This window comes from Macaca nemestrina, chromosome 9 (genome assembly GCF_043159975.1).
Source record: "Macaca nemestrina isolate mMacNem1 chromosome 9, mMacNem.hap1, whole genome shotgun sequence".
Lineage (NCBI taxonomy): Eukaryota > Metazoa > Chordata > Mammalia > Primates > Cercopithecidae > Macaca > Macaca nemestrina.
This window is the reverse complement of record NC_092133.1, coordinates 44973011-44994198: the sequence shown is the minus strand read 5'-3', so window position 1 is coordinate 44994198 and position 21188 is coordinate 44973011. Positions and strand designations below refer to the sequence as shown.

General features: G+C 38.7%; 2 protein-coding genes across 3 annotated transcripts in view; one reads left to right on the top strand and one right to left on the bottom strand.

Annotated features, from left to right (window-relative positions):
- Positions 1-734: 734 nt before the first annotated feature.
- On the top strand, positions 735-18440 carry LOC105480766 (lipase family member M). Its single transcript, XM_011739948.2, has 9 exons — positions 735-881; positions 6148-6265; positions 10971-11169; positions 12414-12523; positions 12972-13108; positions 13250-13396; positions 14699-14770; positions 15727-15798; positions 18171-18440. Exons 1-9 carry the CDS (start codon positions 735-737, stop codon positions 18438-18440), a joined length of 1272 nt encoding a protein of 423 aa, XP_011738250.2.
- The window catches only part of LOC105480781 (ankyrin repeat domain 22), a 28480-nt gene continuing 25128 nt past the window's right edge, over positions 17837-21188 (bottom strand). The window contains exon 6 of one of the 2 annotated variants that reach the window (XM_011739955.2): positions 17837-20956. In XM_011739955.2, the coding sequence (XP_011738257.1) occupies positions 20879-20956 (78 nt within the window). In that variant the 3' untranslated portion in view covers positions 17837-20878. The remainder of the gene's footprint in view (positions 20957-21188) is intronic. The other variant, XM_011739961.2, reaches the window with a different exon arrangement.

Below are 21188 nucleotides of genomic sequence, written 5' to 3'. Positions count from 1 at the left end.
TTTTAAACAATGCTGACAATGTATTTACTAGACAATCCATCTAATCAATATCCCAGCAATTAACTAGTGATTACAACTTAAATTAAAAATTTTGTGTATATCTATTTAATTGAACTAGACAGAAATGGGCTAAACATGGAAGATTCGTTTTCTTATAATCAATGTTCTCACCCATCCCTAAAAATGGAAAATGTCTATAAAATTTTAGATATTTTAAATAAAAGTACTTATCACAACACTTGTCTTAACCAAATAACAGTGATCGTTGAAGACCCAGAATATGACTATAGAAACTTTCAGTGCTTTCTGTAGACTCCATCTTTTGCTATCTAAGAAAGAAAGATAAAAACTAGGAGTAGAAGGAAAGAGGTTCCCTATAGTCCTTATTATCTAGTGATAAAGTACACGGGTTTTAATGGACTGTACCAAGTGCACAAAACTCCAAGTCACATCAAAGAAAGTTCTACACACCTGGAAGTTGAAGGATCAGGGATTACAAGTTGTATGAGGGAAGAATGGGAGGAGCCAGATAGTATTGGGACATCCTAGGCAATGTTTCCAGCCCACTTTGTGTTCTCCCTTCCCTATCAACTAAGCTTGCTTAATTTGCTTCAGAATTAGAAGAAGGAATTGCAGCAGAAAAATATGTGAAAAAGTTTTTAAACCTACAGATTCTTCTTACTTTAGAAATAGTTGTTACATTGGCAGGAAAAAATAAATGCAGATGTTGGACCATGTTGGAAACCTTGTCAAGAGAGTGGATTGTCTCACACAGAATGGAGATGTGGCTTCTGATTCTGGTGGCGTATATGTTCCAGAGAAATGTGAATTCGGTACACATGCCAACTAAAGCTGTGGACCCAGAAGCATTCATGAATATTGTAAGTTGGGATTTTTGGGAAATGAGATACTTGACATGGTAACGTTTGTATCTGTATATCATTTACATGATGTATTATATTTATACATGGTGGTGAATCATACTAGAAGAGCACAGTGATGAAGTAGCAAATTGTACTGGCAAGAATGCTAAACTGGATATCAGTAGACCTGGGGTCTCCTCAAACAAATTTAGTAAACTTGGGCAAATGACTTAATCCCTTTGGGCTTCAAACACAATTTAACTTTTCCTTGAACACCTTGGTTCATTCTGTGAGTGGAGAAATAATTAAGGCCTTTTAAGTTAACCCCAGTCCCTTGATTATTTCCATTTTGTCTGTACTTTTTATTCTTTTTTCCATATTGTAAAGGCTCAGCCTTTGCTTCTTGCTATCAGGGCACCCACTTCTAGTAGCATCTTATACCATTCTAATCTACTCTTTTTATCCTGTTTCTGGACTGGTACTTTGCTGAATAGCAATAAAAGGACCCCCAGTTAGTGCTACAGAGAACCTCCTACAAGTAAAATGCAAAAATGACAATACATCTCTTTAGGTTTCCCAGGATTTTTTTTTTTTTTTTTTTTTTTTTTTTTTTAGCTTTTCAAATTCTAAGCTGGGTTTCAGTAATGGTCACCCTATGGTAACACTTATCCCATAGCAGGGATTGTGACACAAGGTGCAGAGAGATTGCTCTATTTCAATTTCACTACCTTGTGCAGTAGATAGGATCATTCACATATTTCAAATCCAGATACTGAGATTAAAGAGGTTAAACAAGTTGAACAAGGCCACACCAATGTAATAGCATAGCTACTATTTAAATTCAGGACTGCCTAAACACAAAGTTTATAATTATAAATACTATGCAATAAATCCTCCCAGGTAAGAAAGAGGAGAGGCTACCTCCAGATGAGTAAGATGATCTTGTGCAATGTCCATCTTCCACAGATTTATCTAACAAACTTTCAGGAAATGGAACTTTAACATATACTTATACTGATTTAAGACCCTTTCTGCAGAAGCTTCCTTACATGGGTTCAAAAACTGACAGGCCATAGAAATATTCCGTATCTGCATGGTGCTGAATATCAGGTTTCTTTTGACCATTCCAATGATTAGGTGGTTTGTCTAGGTAGTTAGCACATTGGTGTCAGTCCTCAGGAGTCATCCTTCTGGCCCTGAGACTGTCCCACTTGAATTCCTCTGGTTTGGAGGTGAGGGGAATTTTTGTAGTGGCAGACAGAAATGGTCTTCCTGGGCTCCACCCACTGGGTGTAACCAGCACCTACACGCTATTGGGGCTTCAGGAGTCTGTAGACTAAAGCCCACTGAATTAGGCTCTGCCATTAAGCTACTATGCCTGGAAAAAAACAAAGTAAAATAGAAAATTCACATGATTGGTGTAAATTCAACAAAACAGAACAAAAGTAGTTGCGAGTTTGAACTGGTTCTGAGGTGGGAGACAGGCAGGACTTACTTTCTGGTCCCAACAGGACACAGCGAATAAACAAGCACAAACTAGCAGGTGGTGAAAAAAACCAGCGAGAACCAGCAGGTGGCCTGGAAGGCATCCTCTAGTTGCCCTGGCTGCTCATTAGCATGAGACACTCCCACCAGCACCATGACAGTTTACAAATGTTACTACCCCTTTCCATGGCAACGGCCTAGAAGTTACTGCCCCTTTTCTAGACTTTCTGAATAACCTGCCCTTTAATTTGCATGAAATTTAAAGTAGTTATAAGTGGACATAACTACAGCTGCCAATAGCCCATGCACTACTGACTCTGGGAGCACTGCCTATGAGTTAGCCCTGCTTTTCAAGGAGCAGTACCATTCAGTAAAAGATTACTGTCTAATATTACCAGCTCGCCCTTGAATTCTTTCCTGGGCGAAGCCAAGAGCCTTCCCAGGGTAAGTCCCAAGTTTGGAGCTCACCTGTCCTGCATAGATTTAACTCTGTATACTCATGTAATATGGATTATGGTTTGTCTTATACTTCGATAAATAACTGGCTTTATACATGTATTTTTTAAGCAAGTGTTTACTGAGCACCTACTAGGCCCATGATATTGTGCTATGCACTAAGGTTAGAGAGATTTAAGAATATTAAAAGCCCTGACTTTATGGAGCTTATAGTCCAGCAGGAAGGACAGATCCTCAATTAATCATTATAAGAGCAATGAGATAAAAGAAGAAAACATAAAATAAGGGGAACTAATGCAGAAAGCTTAGGAAAGCTTTGCTGAAGAAAGGTTTCAAAGCCTGAAATCTGAAAGAGAAATAGCAGTTACTTGAGAGGGTGGTAGCACCAAGATCAGCACATAGGACAGCTAGAGCAGCTAAGAACATGCCAGATTCAAGGAGCTGAAAGCAACCTATATCTGGATGGTCTTTTAAACATTGACTTTTTTATACTATTACAAAAGCAATATATGCTCATTATAGAAAATTTTAGAAATACAAAAGAAGGCAATAGTCACCAATGTACTCTGCACCCAGAACGGCTTTGTCATGCCTTTATCTTCATTCTAAGTCTGTGAGGTTTTGTTTTCTTAAAAAGAAATGTCACGTACAATTTACTATTTTCCAACATTTTTTTCTACTTAACAGTGTATATCATGAAGAATTTCCCAATGTTTTAAATATCCTTCCACAACATCATTTCACCTTGCTGCATTATGTTCCATTTTTTTTTGAATAAATATTTGCCCCAGGTTGGATTCTCTGGGGGACAGACTCTGAGGCAGAATTCATACAAAAATGTTTTTTAAGGAGAATCATCATCATCACCTGTAGAAAGGAAGTAGAGAATCAGGAGTAAGGAAAGAAAGAAATCAAATTGTGATACGGACTTCAAAACAGCCTCACTCAACTCCATTAGGAGCTCTGGAGCTAAAACTGCTCTTCAGAGATGTCCTACGTTGGGCTGAGATGACCAGGCCTTTAGACCACAAACAGGTCAGTTCCTGGATGTGGCAGGAAGGGATGTGAATTTGGAGGAAGTGGCTTTCTACAGCTGAGGCCATTCCTACAGAAGATGACAGCCAAGTGTTATCGGCTGACCGCACTTCTAGTGCATGGGACCAGTCATTTATTATCCTGCATAAACTTTCCTGCCAAGAATAGCATGTGGGCCATCTTGCCACCTATAGACAACATTTGCAGCATTTGTAGTTCCTTTTCTTCTCAGATGTCCGTGTCCCAATCCCTACCTCCTTGGCTCTTTTGAGCAACTTCTATTCAACCTCAAGGCCCAGTCAAATTCTTCCTCCACAAGACCTTGCCTGTCCAGCCCTGCTCATTTTGCTCCTCCTGCTCAGAATTCCTTTGCTCCTTCCTCCACTCTCATCCTTCACTCCTCATCTGATACATTACACATATCCTCTCAATAACGACTTGTCAGATTTCCTCCATTCTCATGTTTTCATATTATATTTATCTTATCTCCCCAAATAGTTGACAACAGTGGTTCCTGAAGGATAGTTGTCAGATCAGCAGCACCTGCTTTGCCTGGGAACTTGTATGTCAATTTTTTGGGTTCAGCCCAGATCTGCTGTATCAGACTGTGAGTGGGGTCCCACAATTTGTGTTTTAACAAACCCTCTAAGTAATTCTGATTCATGCTAAAATTTGAGATACTTCTACAATTTTTTTTTTCTTTGAAATGGAGTCTCACTCTGTCGCCAGTCTGGAGTGCAGTGGTGTGATCTCAGCTCACTGCAACCTCCGCCTCCCAAGTTCAAGCAATTCCCCTTCCTCAGCCTCTCGAGTAGCTAGGATTACAGGCATGCACCACCATGCTGGGTTTTTTTTTTGTTTTGTTTTGTTTTGTTTTTGTTTTGTTTTAGTAGAAATGGTGTTTCACCATGTTGGTCAGGATGATCTCAATCTCCTGACCTCGTGATGTGCCCACCTCAGCTTCCCAAAGTGCTGGGATTACAGGTGTGAGCCACCACGCCTGGCCTATAAAATGTTAAGGTTAAGTAGACAATAATGTCTCACATACATGCATACATATACACTGCATTCCATAATGCTTGGTTAATTGAGTTTTAATTATAGTGGTAGTTAACGCTTATTGAGTTCCTACTATGTCCTGGGGATTACAGTTAGTGTTATGTGTGCATTATCTTTTTGCCTTTATTATAACAGTCCCATGGACTATGAACCATTAGAATTCCTAATTTACAGATGAGTGAACTGAAGCATAGGAACAGTTTAACTAAATTTCTCAAGATTATACAGCTAGTTCATATATTAGTGTTAGAACCAGGGTTAAAACTCAGACAGTGGGACCTGGGAGCTTTCTCCTAATGACTATGCTTTTTTTGGCCCTATATTCTACCTGGGCATGTGATGCCTGGCCTTCTTCTCTCTTGCTCTTTTTTAAAGCAGCCCCTAATGCAAATGGTTCTTTCCTTCTCTGCTTTATAACAATGGGCAAGAATAGTGAGGATGCTTAGAAGATATTTGCAGCTGCAAATTTTCCAGAGTGTCTACATGTAACTACTGTGTAGAATAAGGATTCTTAACCAGGGGTTCGTATGTAGGCAACAAGATATCTGAAACTCCTGAAATTGAATGTAAAACCATGTTTTTGTATCCATTGTATATCCATTTTTATAGTTCTCCTCAAATTCACAGAGGGAACTTTAACCTGAAAATGTTAGGAATCAATGCTCTTGAGTCTGTGATTTTAGAACTGGAAAGAACCTTAGGAAATGCATGACCCAGGAATGTTCATAAGTTGTCCTGGAACAGGTATCCCACTCGCTGCTTTAGAACCACCTGATCCGTAACCTGAAGTGGGCTCAAGACTCGGCATGTTGCAATGCCCAGATGATTCTGATGAACAAGGTTTTGGAATCAGGGTTCTGGTCCAGTGGTTCTCAAACATTAGGGTACATCACAATTCCCTAAAGAGCTTGAGACACAAACTGCTGGGCCCAATCCTCTGAGTTCCTGATTCAGTAGGTTTGGTTGGAACCTGATAATTTGCATATCTGACAGATTAGTTCAAGTGATGCTGATGCCTTTGTCCCAGGGCCCATACTTGGAGAACCATAATTCTAGTCCAGTTTCCATATTAAGACAAAGAAAGTAAGGACTAGAGAGGGTTGGCAGATTTTTCTAAGGTAACATGATTAGCTTGGGAAAAGCAAGGACTTTGTGTTTTACAGCATCAAGGAATCTACTCTTACTTTTGGATCATTGAGAACATAGCCACAGAGAACTGAACTCAAAAGAAATTGTACTTTTTCCATAGAGCGAAATCATCCAACATCAAGGCTATCCCTGTGAGGAATATGAAGTCACAACTGAAGATGGGTATATCCTTTCTGTTAACCGGATTCCTCGAGGCCTAGCGCAACCTAAGAAGACAGGTATGAGTCACACCATGTCACTGCAACACAGCAATCTTCTCTGCAGTCACGACTTCCTTGTGATTTGAATGTAGAAGAGAGCCTGGGTTTTTAGTGCAAACTGACGTCCACTGTTCAGGTCAAAGGATGGTGTCAGTTTCCCCATAGTCTCCATCACCACCACCATATCCCTCCTCACTGCCACTAATTATCTCAATTAAACATAGTGTTTGCTTTTCAAAACACACTTTCAAGAAAAGTTCATTTCTTGACTTATTTTAGCACTTAATTCATTCCCCAAAACCCCTCCTATGTAGACATTCTAGAATATTTACTGACATTTCCTTGAACAGACCATACCAACCTCTGCTTATGAAGAATTCAAGCTTTATTATGGCACCTGGTGCCTGCTCCTATACTCTGTATTCCTCATCTAAAGAGCACTTAAAATATTTAAGATGTTGCCTAGCTTTTTACTAAAGGTTTTGAAAAACAAAAGTTCTATACGTACATTTTATTTTATTATTTTATTTTATTTTGAGGTAGAGTTTCGCTCTTGTTGCCTAGGCTGGAGTGCAGTGGTGCAATCTCGGCTCACCGCAACCTCTGCCTCCCGGGTTCAAGCAATTCTCCTGCTTCAGCCTCCCCAGTAGCTGCAATTACAGGCATGCGCCACCACGCCCGATTAATTTTTGCATTTTTAGTAGAGACAGGGTTTCTCCATGTTGGTCAGGCTGCTCCCGAAATCCCGACCTCAGGTGGTCTGCCTGCCTCAGCCTCTCAAAGTGCTGGGATTACAGGCGTGAGCTACTGCACCTGGCCTATATGTACATTTTAAATGTTTGATACATGTTTCCGTAGTTCATACAATTCCACCCTTTTGTATGTGGGATTTTCAGCTATTGTTATCTTTTTAAACATTTGTCTTCATTACTAAAACATGAATATTTTTCATTCTATTTGGCTGGATTCTTTTTAATACTAGCAGTAGGTTTATAGTAGCAACTATATTGTCTTTTATGTGTACAGATAATATCATGTCTTGTGTTATTTTGATATGCCAGATACACTAATAAGTGCTTTATTTGTATTAGTCTCATTTAATTTTCACAATTACCCTAAGAAACTGCTACTCATATATGTTAAGTAACTTACCCAAAGAGCCTGTGCTAGTGCTTGCTAGTGAGGTGTAAAACCTGCACTCAAATCAAATCTGTCTCTCTGCCATTATAGCCCATGTTCTTAACTAGGACCAGAAAATGCTGGACAAATGCTATTCGGCTTTGGTGTAAAGAAACTTTGGGGTTCTGTTTTACTCTAATTTGTACTTGTGTAGCTTTTTGAAAACCACCTTTTTTTTTTTTCTTACTACTTGCACAGCTGTGCCTTATACATGTCTAGCATGCACCTTAAGCATCTTTGAACTTAAATTTCTCCCTCTGGACCACTGTTTCATCAGATGTCTATGCAGTTTGCCTTGGCCCTTCTTTCGGCTGACTTTATCAGAGTTCTTCCCTGGCCACCCTATTCAAAATTGCAGCTCTTTGCTACCTATTGAGTTGTAGCCCCTTACCCTGCTTACCTTTCCATATCGCACTTACCATCACCTGATACAATAGATATTTTCATGTTTGTCTATCATCTGTCTCCCCCCAATCAAAGCGTAAACTCAATGAGAGCAGAGACATCATTTGCTTTGCTCAAGGCTAGAACCAGTAACTAAATGAGTGCTGAGCACATTCTGGTGCTAATAAATATTTGTGGGATGAATTATAGATTTTGTATAAATAAATGAAGAGCCTGGGGACACAGCCCCATGAATCCCAGGGGAGTGGGCAAAGCACAGTTCTTCCAAGCAATCAAGTGACTTAGCAATTATTAGGCATGGGGGTCATCTGCAGCCTCTATTCATGGATGGAATTTGTTTTCTTACATCCTGTTGATTCAGACTGTTCACACATTGCCCAGGTGTTTGAGGTTCAAGGAATCCAGCTCCTTGGTCGAGCTGGTGCAGAATACTTCTCACTAGTGGCCAGTGTTGTTGGCAGGTGCCTCTTCAGAGGCAATCTCCCATATCGAAAAAAAAAGGTTTTTTTCACCAACTTTTCAAAAAGAGAGCCAATGAAATTCATACTGAAAACAACTGAAAAATGTTTACTGAAAAGCTTATAGCTTGTGGAAGCGGCCTTTTTATCTTTATCAAAGGATCTTAGTTGGCTTCAATATTGAGAAAGAAAATAGGCTGGGCCATCCTCAGAAATGACAGCTGTGTAGCCCTTACATACTCACCTGCTGGCTGTAATTTAAATAGAAGACCTAGGGGATGTTTGAAATTATATAAATGAGCCAGTCCTCTTGTTAGGGGAATCACAAGAACAAACTGTATGGCTAAGTAGAACCAAGGAGACCATAACCATGGGAAATGCCCTAAAGACTCAAGGGGAGCGTTGATCACCTTGGTTTGAGTGTCCTGTGTTAACACAGCTGAGGTCACCTCCCTGAGAGCTAAGAGGATGAACTAAATGAGCAGACATCGAGGAAAACCTAAAATAACACCGAGTTCCTTTCTCCTGGCCCTTCACTAACAGTCCACAGTGACCTTAACATTCTCTCCCTTGAGAGATAAAATGAGGCAGATAGAATTCATGAAGACTGTCAAGATGCTGGATGAGTTTGGTGTAGAAGGGCTTTTGTCCTACAGGGAGACTGCAAGTGTATTTGGTACCCCTTTACAGCAATAATAACAAGAGCTACCCATCTGATCTGAGGTTGGGCAGCATGCTGAGAGTTTAATGCACAGTACCTCATTTACCCCTCCCCTGCCAAAATCCTGTGAGGTGGGCAATTGTCCTCATTTTGCTTATGAGGATGCTGAAGCTCAGAAAGTCACTTGCTTTAGAGAATTATAACAATAATAATGAAAGCAATAAAGCTGTTTTTACTACAGGTGTCTTCTAAGCCATATTGTGGTGTGGATATTGCACTCATGATTTGATTTAATTCTCACAAGTCCTGTTGAGGGCATGATGTATTTTTTCTTCCTAATAGGGCAGCACTTTATTAATCTTTCAGTCAAATGTGCTAATGACAAAATTATATATATGCCTTAATTTATTGAACACGTTAGAATTCTTAAAACCCTTCATCCTTCTCTATTCTCTACTGATATTCTTGTAATTCTTTATTTTGATGTAATTTCCAATTTATGGAAAAGTTCTGGGAATAGTACAAGGGACTTCCATATACCGTTTGCCCTGATTTACCAAGTGTTTACAGTTTTACCTCATTTATTTCATCATTATCTCTCCCCCATCTCTTACGTGTATCTTAATGCTTTTTCCAAAACCTTTGATGGTAAATTTGAGACATACATCATGCCTATTTGCCCCTAAGTAACTTCAGCGAGTATTTTCTAAGAACAAGAGTATTCTCTTCTATAACTGCAATACATTTATCAAAGTTAGAAAACAAACATTGATTGACATTAGTATTTAATTCATAGTCTATAGTCAAATTTTGTCAATTGTCCCAAAGTCCTTTATAGCTGTTTTCCCTCCTCCGGTTTATAATCTAATCCGGGATCATTTACTACATTTGGCCATCAAGTCTGTCTCCTTCATAAACAATTCCTAAGGTTTTGTCTTTTTGATTTTTGCATTTTTGAAGAGTTTTGGACAGGGATTTAATTTGCTTTATCTGATGTTTCTTCATACTGTGATTCAAGTTATACGTTTTTGGCAGGAATAACACAAACGTGAAGTCATATCTTTCTTGGTTCATCATATTATGAAGCAAATAATGTTGGCTTGTTCCAATACTGATAATAACTAATGACTTTGTTAAGGTGGTATCTGCCAGGTTTTTCTAAAGTTAGTATTTTTCCTTTTGTAACTAACAAATAAGTTATGGGAAGATATTTTCAGGATACGTAATATTCTGTCTTTAAACTTTTACTCACTAATTTTAACATTCACTGATAATTTCAATCTTTCTGAATTTGTTAGTTGGTATTATACTGTAAATCAATGTTTTGTATTTACTAAATGGCATTCTGTAAATAAGAGCTATTCCTTCCAATTATTTATTTGTTCATTTATTTATTGGTCTCTACATGGACTCGAGCATTCTTATTCAATGGGATATAATTCTTTATTATTTATTTTGATGCTCAATATTTTTGTATTTGAACAGTGGGAGCTCCTTCAAGCTGGCTTGTGGGTCCTTTTGACAAGGTCTCTTAATTACTAAACCATATATATATATATATATATATATATATATATATATATATATAGTGTGTGTATATGGTGTGTATATATGTTATATATATGATGTGTGTATATATATGGTATATATATAACTTAATAATCATACTATACCATCTACTGGGGCACTTTCAATATTTCTGAAGAGCCCAGACAAGTCTGATAATAATTATACAAAACTAACAACAGAAGTTAAACTTTATAGATTCTTTTTCTGCCAGGCAACATGCCATCCGTTCCTTGTGCTCTATTTTATTAAAGCATAACACAAATCTTATTTTACTGATGAAGAAATCAAGACACACAACAAAGGTTAAGTAATTGACCAAGATAACTAAGCTAGCAAGCAGCTGAATCAAGATCTGAACACAGGTTTGTTTGATCTGAAAGCTCTTATTCATTACTGGATAACAAGAAAGGGAGAGAACATTTTACACAGTTGAAATTGTCTCTTTTTGCAGGTTCCAGGCCTGTGGTGTTACTGCAGCATGGCTTAGTTGGAGGCGCTAGCAACTGGATTTCCAACCTGCCCAATAATAGCCTGGGCTTCATTCTGGCAGATGCTGGTTTTGACGTGTGGATGGGGAACAGCAGGGGAAATGCCTGGTCTCGAAAACACAAGACCCTCTCCATAGACCAAGATGAGTTTTGGGCTTTCAGGTACATGAAAATCTTGAGAATGGAGGTAGACATGTCTGCCTTTCAAAAAAATGGGTAAAAAATTATGGCTTCTAGTATTTGGTTGATTTATTTTGGTTGAGTCATCATTATCCTAACATGATATCCCCCAGTTTTCTTGATTAACTAGTGATTCCTTGATTGAAGTAGTGAGGAATGCTGAGTTCTCCATGTAGAAGGTTGGGTCTAGCTAATAGGGTGAGAATGGTGGTTGGTGTCAGGTGACTGAGATTGGAATGAGAGAAGTGTAGATCCATTTCCTTGTAGGGAGGTAATAGTATAATAGTACTCCAGAAGGAGAAGAGACCAGGCAGCATTAACAAAAAGAAGGGAAATTATTAAGCCTAGTGTGTTAGTCCATTTTCACACTGCTGTAAAGAACTGCCCAAGACTGGGTAATTTATAAAGTAAAGAGTTTTAATTTACTTACAGTTTAGCGTAGTTGGGGAGGCCTCAGGAAACTTACGATCATGGCAGAAGGTGAAGGGGAAGCAAGGCACCCTTTTCACAAGGCTGCAGCAAGAAGTGCTGAGCAAAAGGGGGAAGACCCCTTTATAAAACCATCAGATCTTATGAGAACTCACTCACTATCACGAGAACAGCATAGGGGAAACCACGCCCATGATTCAGCTACCTCCACCTGGTCTCTCCCTTGACACGTGGTGATTACGGGGATTATGGGGATTACAATTCAAGATGAGATTTGAGTGGGAACTCAAAGCCTAACCATATTACCTAGGGACCATCGATTTGACTTACACATCTCTCATGCTCATACAAAAGATGTTTAATGCTTTTATTTAAATTACCTATTGATGTTCAACTCACTTTTTATACCTATCAGAGAAGGGCCACTTCAGCATCTTTACAACTATTCCTGTAAATGAATCTGCATAGCCCCGTGCTGTTCTGCTTAATAGTAGAACAGGACACTTCCACTAGGAGTTGGGTTATGTGCTCAGTAAATATTAGCTGAAGAAGATTATTGCTATGTGACAACATCTTGAGAAAACAGCAGTTCACTGACAGCCTGTAACTCCAGAGACACCCATGCACCATAGGTTTGAAAGAAATCCATTCTGAGTGTTGTGAAGGACACAGTAACAAGCATTCAGGGTTGATAACTCAAGGGCTTATTTGTAAACCCGGTGGCGGGGGGGTGTGGGGGTGCTTTTGTTTGTTTCTGATTATAACTTTTCATATAACTTTGTCTTTTCCCCTTGTAGTTATGATGAGATGGCTAGGTTTGACCTTCCTGCAGTGATAAACTTTATTTTGCAGAAAACGGGCCAGGAAAAGATCTATTATGTTGGCTATTCACAGGGCACCACCATGGGTAGGTTCAAAGTAAAGCAGGTTTGTATACTCAGAAGATATGTGAGCATACGATGCGAGCTATCCCTGAAATCAGTCACCTTGTGCTTCCTTCAGACCTGGTCTTGTCATCTTCAGATTCATGTAGTTCCCAGCAATGTGTCTAGCATATACACACATGTGCTAGATATAGCATATCTCTGTGCTATATGTGTCTAGATATAGCATATCTCTCAATATAAACATTTTCTCAAAGCCAACATCATTATATTCAATTATTTATTTAACTCATTGAGCACCTACTACTTGAAAGCAAATATGCTGGTGTCATAAGGACCTTATAATTTTATAGGAGAGGTAAGATACAACCAAATACATAATTATTGAAATATCTTGTTAAAAGCAAAATAAACATTTTTTGAGTTCTAAAAATATTCAGTATTCATGTTGATATATTTCTTCTTTTGTAGGCTTTATTGCATTTTCCACCATGCCAGAGCTGGCTCAAAAAATCAAAATGTATTTTGCTTTAGCGCCCATAGCCACCGTTAAGCATGCAAAAAGCCCTGGGACCAAATTTTTGTTGCTGCCAGATATGATGATCAAGGTATGTGACTCCTCAGAAAATTTCCTGTGTACGTAGGAAAATCTTCTAGCCCAATTTCCTAAAACAGAAACTTTTTAAATTACCGTCACATCTTTTCTGGCTGTCATGTAATGACTACTATGTCACTTCATATTTTTACAGGGATTGTTTGGCAAAAAAGAATTTCTGTATCAGACCAGATTTCTCAGACAGCTTGTTATTTACCTTTGTGGCCAGGTGATTCTTGATCAGATTTGTAGTAACGTCATGTTACTTCTGGGTGGATTCAACACCAACAATATGAATATGGTAAGTGGGACCCTAGTAAATTCCAGCATAAAGCTGGGAGTCATATGGCTCACCCCTGGAGGGAGAGCTAATGCCAGTGAAGACTCATAGTAATGCTATATTCCCAGTAACTCAGTTCTCTCCAAACTGTAAGGAAATAAGAGAAATGCTTCAGTATGGACTGAAACAAGTTGACATAAGGGCATTGCTAGATATTAAATCACAGATTATAGATGGAAGAGGTCTGAAAGCAGCTTAACTACAGTGAATTAAATTAAAAGGCGCAATTAGCACATGTTAGACAACAGAGAGAACTGTCATGCATCATCCATCTCTACCCTCCACTGGGGTCCTGTAGGTTTGTAGTTTAAGTTCTTTGATGGAACATCAGGGACCTTCATTTTGGCTTAGGCTACCAGTTGGTATGACTCGGTGGGTTCCCTAGGAAGCATACTCTGAGATGGAGATTAATGTGAACAATGATTTGGGTTCTGCTCTAGGGATAATACCTAGAGAAGGAAAGGAAACAGGATTAGGTAGATGAAAAAGTCAAGTAGTGACGCAGTCTCAATAGGAGCCTTCGTTGATCCTGCAGAGATTTGTGAAGTTAGGATGACCCTTCAGAACCATCTCAAGTTAGGAAGAGAGGGCTGCGTCTTTATACACCATGTCAATCAGTCATTTAATGTTGCCACAACAGTAACAGGGGAGCACTGGGCAGTGTATCTCCCTACAATTGGAGCAATCCTCAAAGCAGGCTGAGAGTGGAGGGCTGTTTGCCAGCAGCACTGCCAGCAGCTGGGGCAACATTTCTTTAATTCTGGAGATTTTTTCTTCTTTTTTAAGATAAATAATTTGATTTGTAGTAACCATTTGATAAGCATATATTACGTACCAGGCTAATTTGTAACCTATACCAAACCTATGAGTGTTGTTAACATCCCCACTTTGCAGATTAGTATACTAAGATTTAGTGGATTAAATGACTCACCCAAATTCACCTAAAAATTAAACTGCAGAGCTAGGATTTGAATATAGGCCCCATACCAGAGCCCTCATCCTAAATATCACTAGTAAATTTTTTTTAAGTAGAGGCCAGATCTCTGATAAGAAACTATTCTCAGATGAAAAATACCACTGTCTGGCAATACATTTAGTGACATTTTATTTATGTGCATGTACATATTTTTGTTTCACAGATAATTGCTGATAATTTAATAATGTTCCCATTTCTTAGTCTGACACCCAGGAGATTTGGTCTTGACAGGATATACATCTTGTGAGTTTTTCTATGTCCCCCAAAATACTCATGCTTTGTTACAGAGCCGAGCAAATGTATATGTTGCCCACACTCTTGCTGGAACATCTGTGCAAAATATTCTACATTGGAGCCAGGTAAGAATGTTGAATTGGCAGTCTTTGCTAAATGTCCTTTCATATTTTGTGTAGAATAGTCAAAGGACACCCTTTAGATAGCCCAGGGATTACTTCACACTTATTCTAAGATGAAATGCAATATCGTCGATGCTATTTTGATGGAGAATTTGATCTAGATCACTGAAACTTTTCAAGAGATGGGAAGAAAGGACAGAAGTAGCCTAAGGACTTCTTTAGATCTTAAAAGTATGAATTTAGATGATCCAAGTGAGACTTCTCTCTATCTCTAGACACCTCAAAGATGTGGCTCGGGAGAATTATGTTCCTACATCTTCTCTTCAGCTCCTCCAACAATACAGTCAAGTAGAAACAACAATGCTAATGTGGGGTCTGTCAAAAGAGAGATTCACAGGAATCCTTCACACTGCAAACTTACCTGCAATTACAGAAAACACACACCTCTGTGTGTCTGTGGTGTCTGTGACAGACAGAGGGATGGGGGAAGGAGAGAGTTCTCTCTGTTGAAGGGTGGAGGATGGGGGGAGAGAGAGATAGATAGATAGAGAGAGAGAGAGAGAGAGAGAGAGCAATTGTACCTTCAAAACCAGAGAAGAATTCTAAGTTGGATTAAATTTTGGTTGCTGTCTCCATTGCACAATTCCAGGGCACGATGCCCCATTGTAGCCCACCGAGTGGTGGAGGATACCCACTCACATTAACTACAATGAGTATGCATTCCTGGAGTTGATAATGCAATGATTAAGAATTTATGTAGTCCCTCTTTCTTCTCAAAAGGCCTCATTCTTGTCTTACCATTTTCCTGAGACGCTTATCCCAATGTTGAACAGAAGAGCAGCTCAGCCTTTGCTCTCTGCTTCCCTCACAAATCCACACTGGGTAGCACATTTCCACCACCCCACCACGCTTATCCACTGAAACATTGGAATACCTTGCAAATTTTTGTTTCCTTTTAGGCCGTGAATTCTGGTGAACTCCGGGCATTTGACTGGGGGAGTGAGACCAAAAATCTGGAAAAATGCAATCAGGTAAGAGAATCAAATACCATCTGCTGAAAATATATACATTGGAAATGTATGATGGAGAAGTTATAATGACAGTTTATTCTAGATATGGGAATAAAATATGAAAATTTAAGCAGAAAATAATAGTTCATGTTTGACTCCATGTAAAAATGGTTAAGGTCACAGCTTAGCCAAGAAAACTCTCTGCTTTTACAACGGAGTAGGAGGCCTTTTTAGCTGAGGCTGTCTCCCTGAACAAGGTACTGGGCTTCTCAGGAGCAAGATGAAGTAGATTTAGTCAAGAGAAGAGTGTAGTCTATGGTAGATACTAGAAGGATTATTTTAGAATAAAACAAACGGGATGGCGGCAGTAAGTTTGTTTCATAGCACAGTAAAAGGAACATTAAATGGCAAGTCAGGATTGCTGTATAAGTTATGCTTCTGCACTATAAACTTCTGTAATAGGAGCTAGGCTGCTTTAATTTTTCAGGCTTCGATTTCTTTACCTTTAAAATAAAAATTTTGGGCTTAGAAAATCCATAAGCATTCTCCCTGGTTATACTTTCAATGAATCTGTAATTTGCAAGTTAAATTTTTTTCAATGTTATTACATTACCCAAGAAAATATGTAGCTAATGCTATGAACTAAAATTTGATTTCAAAGTGTGGAGATTCAGAATTGCGTAGGTATGCCCTTTAGAATGTAAAATCTTCTGAAGATTTTTGGTAATCATGTGTGTGAATGTAAATAAGTATTTACCAGAGAAACAAAGCTGGAAGGGGCAGATTAGACACAGTTTAGTCTTTCTTTGAGAGCCTCGCATCATAATTAACATCCTCTGCCATACATCGATCTAGATGTAAAATGCTAGGAAACTGGACAAACTGTACAGTGCCCCTGGATAGTGAGCTCTCAGTCTCTGGTATCATCTAGCTTCTCTTGAAGTCCTTCTTCACTGTGTCCCATAATATGTCTTTAGGGAAAGTATTCCTGTTCAAATACTTTTTTTTTTTTTACATTTATTTATTTATTTATTTATTTATTTTTGAGACAGAGTCTTGCTCTGTCACTCAAGCTGGAGAGCAGTGGTGCAACCTCGGCTCACTGAAACCTCCACCTTCCAACTTTGAGCCATTCTTTTGCCTCAGCCTCCCAAGTAGCTGGGACTACAGGCGCATGCCATCACGCCCAGCTAATTTTCTTTTTTTTTTTTTTACTTTTAGTAGGGATGGGGTTTCACAATGTTGATCAGGCTAGTCTCGAACTTCTGACCTCAAGTGATCCACCCACCTCGGCCTCCCAAAGTGCTGGGATTACAGACATGAGCCACTGTGCCTGGCCCTAAGATGGTTTTCATTTATCAACATTTAATGGACTGAGTTCTAGAGAAACTGATTCATGCACAATAGGCACCAGAAAATGGGAGTGGAAGGGAAGAGAAAAGAAACACACAAAAAAGTATCATAGAATCACAGAAACTCAGAGCGAGACATGACATTTAGTTCAACCTTTTCACTTGTAAGATGACAAAAAATATTACTAGCCCCATAGAAGTTTTCAACCTTCCTTATCCAAATTAGGCCATAGCTCTAAATTCTTAGGGAGCCACAAAGAGAAACCAGAGCATCTAGGATTGGAGCTAAGACTCCATGGTGGATTTCCTTAGTAAGAAATGGGCCTTACCACTTTTGAGGAAAGTTCTGGATGCTGATTAATCTCAAGGGCTCAGCCGGCTGAGCTAATTCTACTAACACTGCATGAATACAGAAAGTACCTAGGAATTAGGAATACTAATAGGTATATTTGGTGGGGAAGGGTGAGGAATAAGGGTTGGAGCAGGTATTTAACTTTTACTTCCCTTTAGCTCAAATTACCTGTGTGCCATAGGCCATGGTTCTGGCAAATGCAGTCAAGCTGGGCCTGCCCCAAAGGCTGCCTGGGATCACATAAAGACTGTGAAGATGCAGAGCCCTTCCCAGCAGGTTCCTTGCTTTTCTCTGTGGAATATAATTCTTGTCTCATGAAATGTTTGTGAAATTATCTTTTAAAAGAACAGGAGAATTATTTTTAAATACAATTTATTTACAAAATATTTAATAGGAAGAAAAAAGAAGTACAAGACATTACGTGTTTTTTGTGTTTTCTCATTTGATCTACAAGTTATTACAGATATTATCCCCAGTCACAGAGGAAGAAACCGAGGTTCAATAATGTTAAGTAATCTTACCTTTAAGTAAGGACGGCAACAGAAATTCTTAACAGAGTTGTGTGGCTCTGACACCCGTGTACCCTTCACCACAACAGATGGCATGTTTATTATGTCTATTTGAAACATAAATTATGAGACTGAAAGTCCAAATGTTACCTACAGTTAAGAACTATTCCTTTTCTCTAGCCAACTCCTGTAAGGTACAGAGTCAGAGATATGACAGTCCCTACAGCAATGTGGACAGGAGGTCAGGACTGGCTTTCAAATCCAGAAGACGTGAAAATGCTGCTCTCCGAGGTGACCAACCTCATCTACCATAAGAATATTCCTGAATGGGCTCACGTGGATTTCATCTGGGGTTTGGATGCTCCTCACCGTATGTACAATGAAATCATCCATCTGATGCAGCAGGAGGAGACCAACCTTTCCCAGGGACGGTGTGAGGCCGTGTTGTGAAGCATCCGACACTGACAAGCTTAGGACAGCCTCATGAGGGATGGGGCTAGGACCCATGAAGGCAGAATTACAGAGGACAGAGACCTAGTATACATTTTTCAGATTCCCTGCACTTGGCACTAAATCTGACACTTAACGTTTACATTTTTTTTCAGTAAATTAAAGTCCTTATTGGGTAAATAGAGGTTTCACATGCTATATGTATTCTACCATCTTGAAGGGTAGTTTTAACTAACAGTCAGAAAGTATCTAGACATTCTCTATATCATTCAGGTAAATCTTTTAAAAACACTTTTTTTTCTATAAGCCATATTTTTGGAGCACTAAAGTAAAATGACAAATTGGGACAGATATTGAGGTCTGGAGTCTCTTGATTATTGTTGACTTTGACAAAATAAGCTAGACATTTTCACCTTGTTGCCATAGAGACATAACACTACCTCAGGAAGCTGAGCTGCTTTAACAACAACAACAACAAAATCAGTGTTACAATATGGATGAAATATATGTTAAGCATTCTCAGAATAAGGCCAAGTTTTATAGTTGGATCTCTGGGAAGAAAATTTTATAGGATGTTTATGAGTTCTCCAATAAATGCACTCTGCATTACATAAAGCATGTATGTGCATTTCAGTGTCTAGATTCTAGTCCAAGCTTGTTGGAGGCTTTACAGCTTGTTGCTAGGAGACCTAATGGCTAGAAATTTCTGGCTCAATTTTCTGCCTCCAAAAATTAAAAGCTAGGGAGAAAATTGCATAATGTCATGAGCTTGATTAAACAAATTGTCACACATTTTATCCTTTAATCTTGACAAAGTTAATGTCAGACAGTCACCACAACTCATTCACAAACCACAATTTGTTTCTTCAGAAAATTATTCCACTTTTACACAATTTCAAAGATGACAGTTGTAAATAACATTGGTACTATTTTGCAGAATCTCTGAAACAAAATCAAAGGTTTGTGTGTGTCAAAAGTATATTGTTGAAGGTATACTGGTGTGTAAAATTCACTTGTGTGGTTTTTTTGGTCCCCAAGGGTCACGTGGTAGCTCAGCTCAATGCCAGTGAATCTTAATTTATTAAGACACATTTAAAGACTTCAGAATCTATATCTACACACTACTACTTCCTTCATAAAATAAGTTTCTTAAAGCCCTGTACACAGTTGAATATATATTGCTGGATTCAATTTTCGTTAGAGCTTTCAAGGATAGTAAATCTTTCCTTCTTAGACTGTACTTGTTACCACATACAGAGAAGGTGGCTTAGTCCCTGTCTGCAGCTATGTGAGATTCAGTCTTGATTTTCAAAATTCAATCGTATTTTTAAGTGAGTTTATTTCCACTCTGTCTCATTCACAGAAGAAGTGGGACAGACATTTTGATATTCACAATCTCTCACTTAGACAAATAATCCAGATCCTACCTCATTATATAGCTCTGTTTCTTTTGAAGAACTTTATCCAAATAAGTTACAATAATATTTTACATTCATCAATAAAAGAAACAAAACTAACAAGCTTGGTAACCACCTTGTATTTACAAAAGGATCATGAAGATTTTTTTAAACGAACATTTGCATAGATAGTTGCATAGTCTTGCTCAAACCAAGATGGCTTTTATTTGTAAACCGAAATCTCTAGTGGTATGCTAGTAAACGAACTTTATGGAAAGCAAAAACAAACAAACAAACAAACAAAAACTCTGATTTGTCAATTTGCCAGTTTCTGTGGTGTAAACACACTCACCATTGATACTTGATAGATGTTTTTATTGAAATTGCTTCATCAAAGGAATATTTACACATGAATCTCTAAGCCCACACACATACACATACCATTCTATACAAACATATATATTTAATAATTTGATTCTTCTGCTCAGTACTCACAGGGGGCTGGGAGGAACAGTTTGTCTCCTAGGGCATGACATAGACTGGACAGTCTTTTTATAAGAGTGATGCAACTGGGAAGAGAGAACGCTGTTTCAGAAGATAACTCTGATCCTCTTCTTCAGGAAAGACTGAGTTTGGAACACCACGGCTTTTTTTTTTTTTTTTTTTTTGAGAGAGGGTCTTGCTGTGTTGCCCTGGCTGCTCTCAAACTGCTGAGTTCAAGTGATCCTCGCACCTCAGCCTCCCGAGTAGCTGGGGTTACAGGCATGTACCACTGTGCCTAGCTGAAACATCAGTTTCTGACTGAAGTGCAGACCACAACAACTTTAGTGTTTCCCTTAGAAGGATATGGCCATGGTGAACTTGACTGAGTAAACAATGCTATAAATAAAAAGCTCTTCCAAAACATTAACCATGGTAAGCATCATTTTCCCCATAAAATGGTGGCATCCAGGTTAAGTGGCCCACAGACCAACAATCTAAAATGAAGATAGAATCCAGTCGTTAACTTTTTCTGTCTCTCCATCGGTGTGGTCACAAGGATTACCATGCTTTCCTTAGCATTAATTCAATCTGGGAAAATTTTAATCTCCGTGCAATATCCAGTGAGCTCTCACCATGCTGACGGGGGAAAAATACAGTTATTTCCAATAGAGTGCCCAAGATCTCATAAATAGCTTAGACTGATTGACTCTCTGGGTTGGCAAGGGCTTTAAAAGGTAGTCAGTCCTAATAGTAATAGGACAACTTCATTCCTTAATGAAGATGATTAATTTTACTGTTGTTTACATTAGAGGCAAATAATTTACTTCAACATAAGGCCTAGATTAGATGATGCTGCTGCTAGAGGAAC

Bases quoted from the DNA above. Each gene is read 5' to 3' on its own strand.
- LOC105480766 (XM_011739948.2), top strand. From the start codon at position 735: ATGTTGGAAACCTTGTCAAGAGAGTGGATTGTCTCACACAGAATGGAG. The intron at 882-6,147 runs GTAAGTTGGGAT...CTTTTTCCATAG, and splicing joins CAGAAGCATTCATGAATATT to AGCGAAATCATCCAACATCA. The intron at 14,771-15,726 runs GTAAGAATGTTG...GTTTCCTTTTAG, and splicing joins ATATTCTACATTGGAGCCAG to GCCGTGAATTCTGGTGAACT.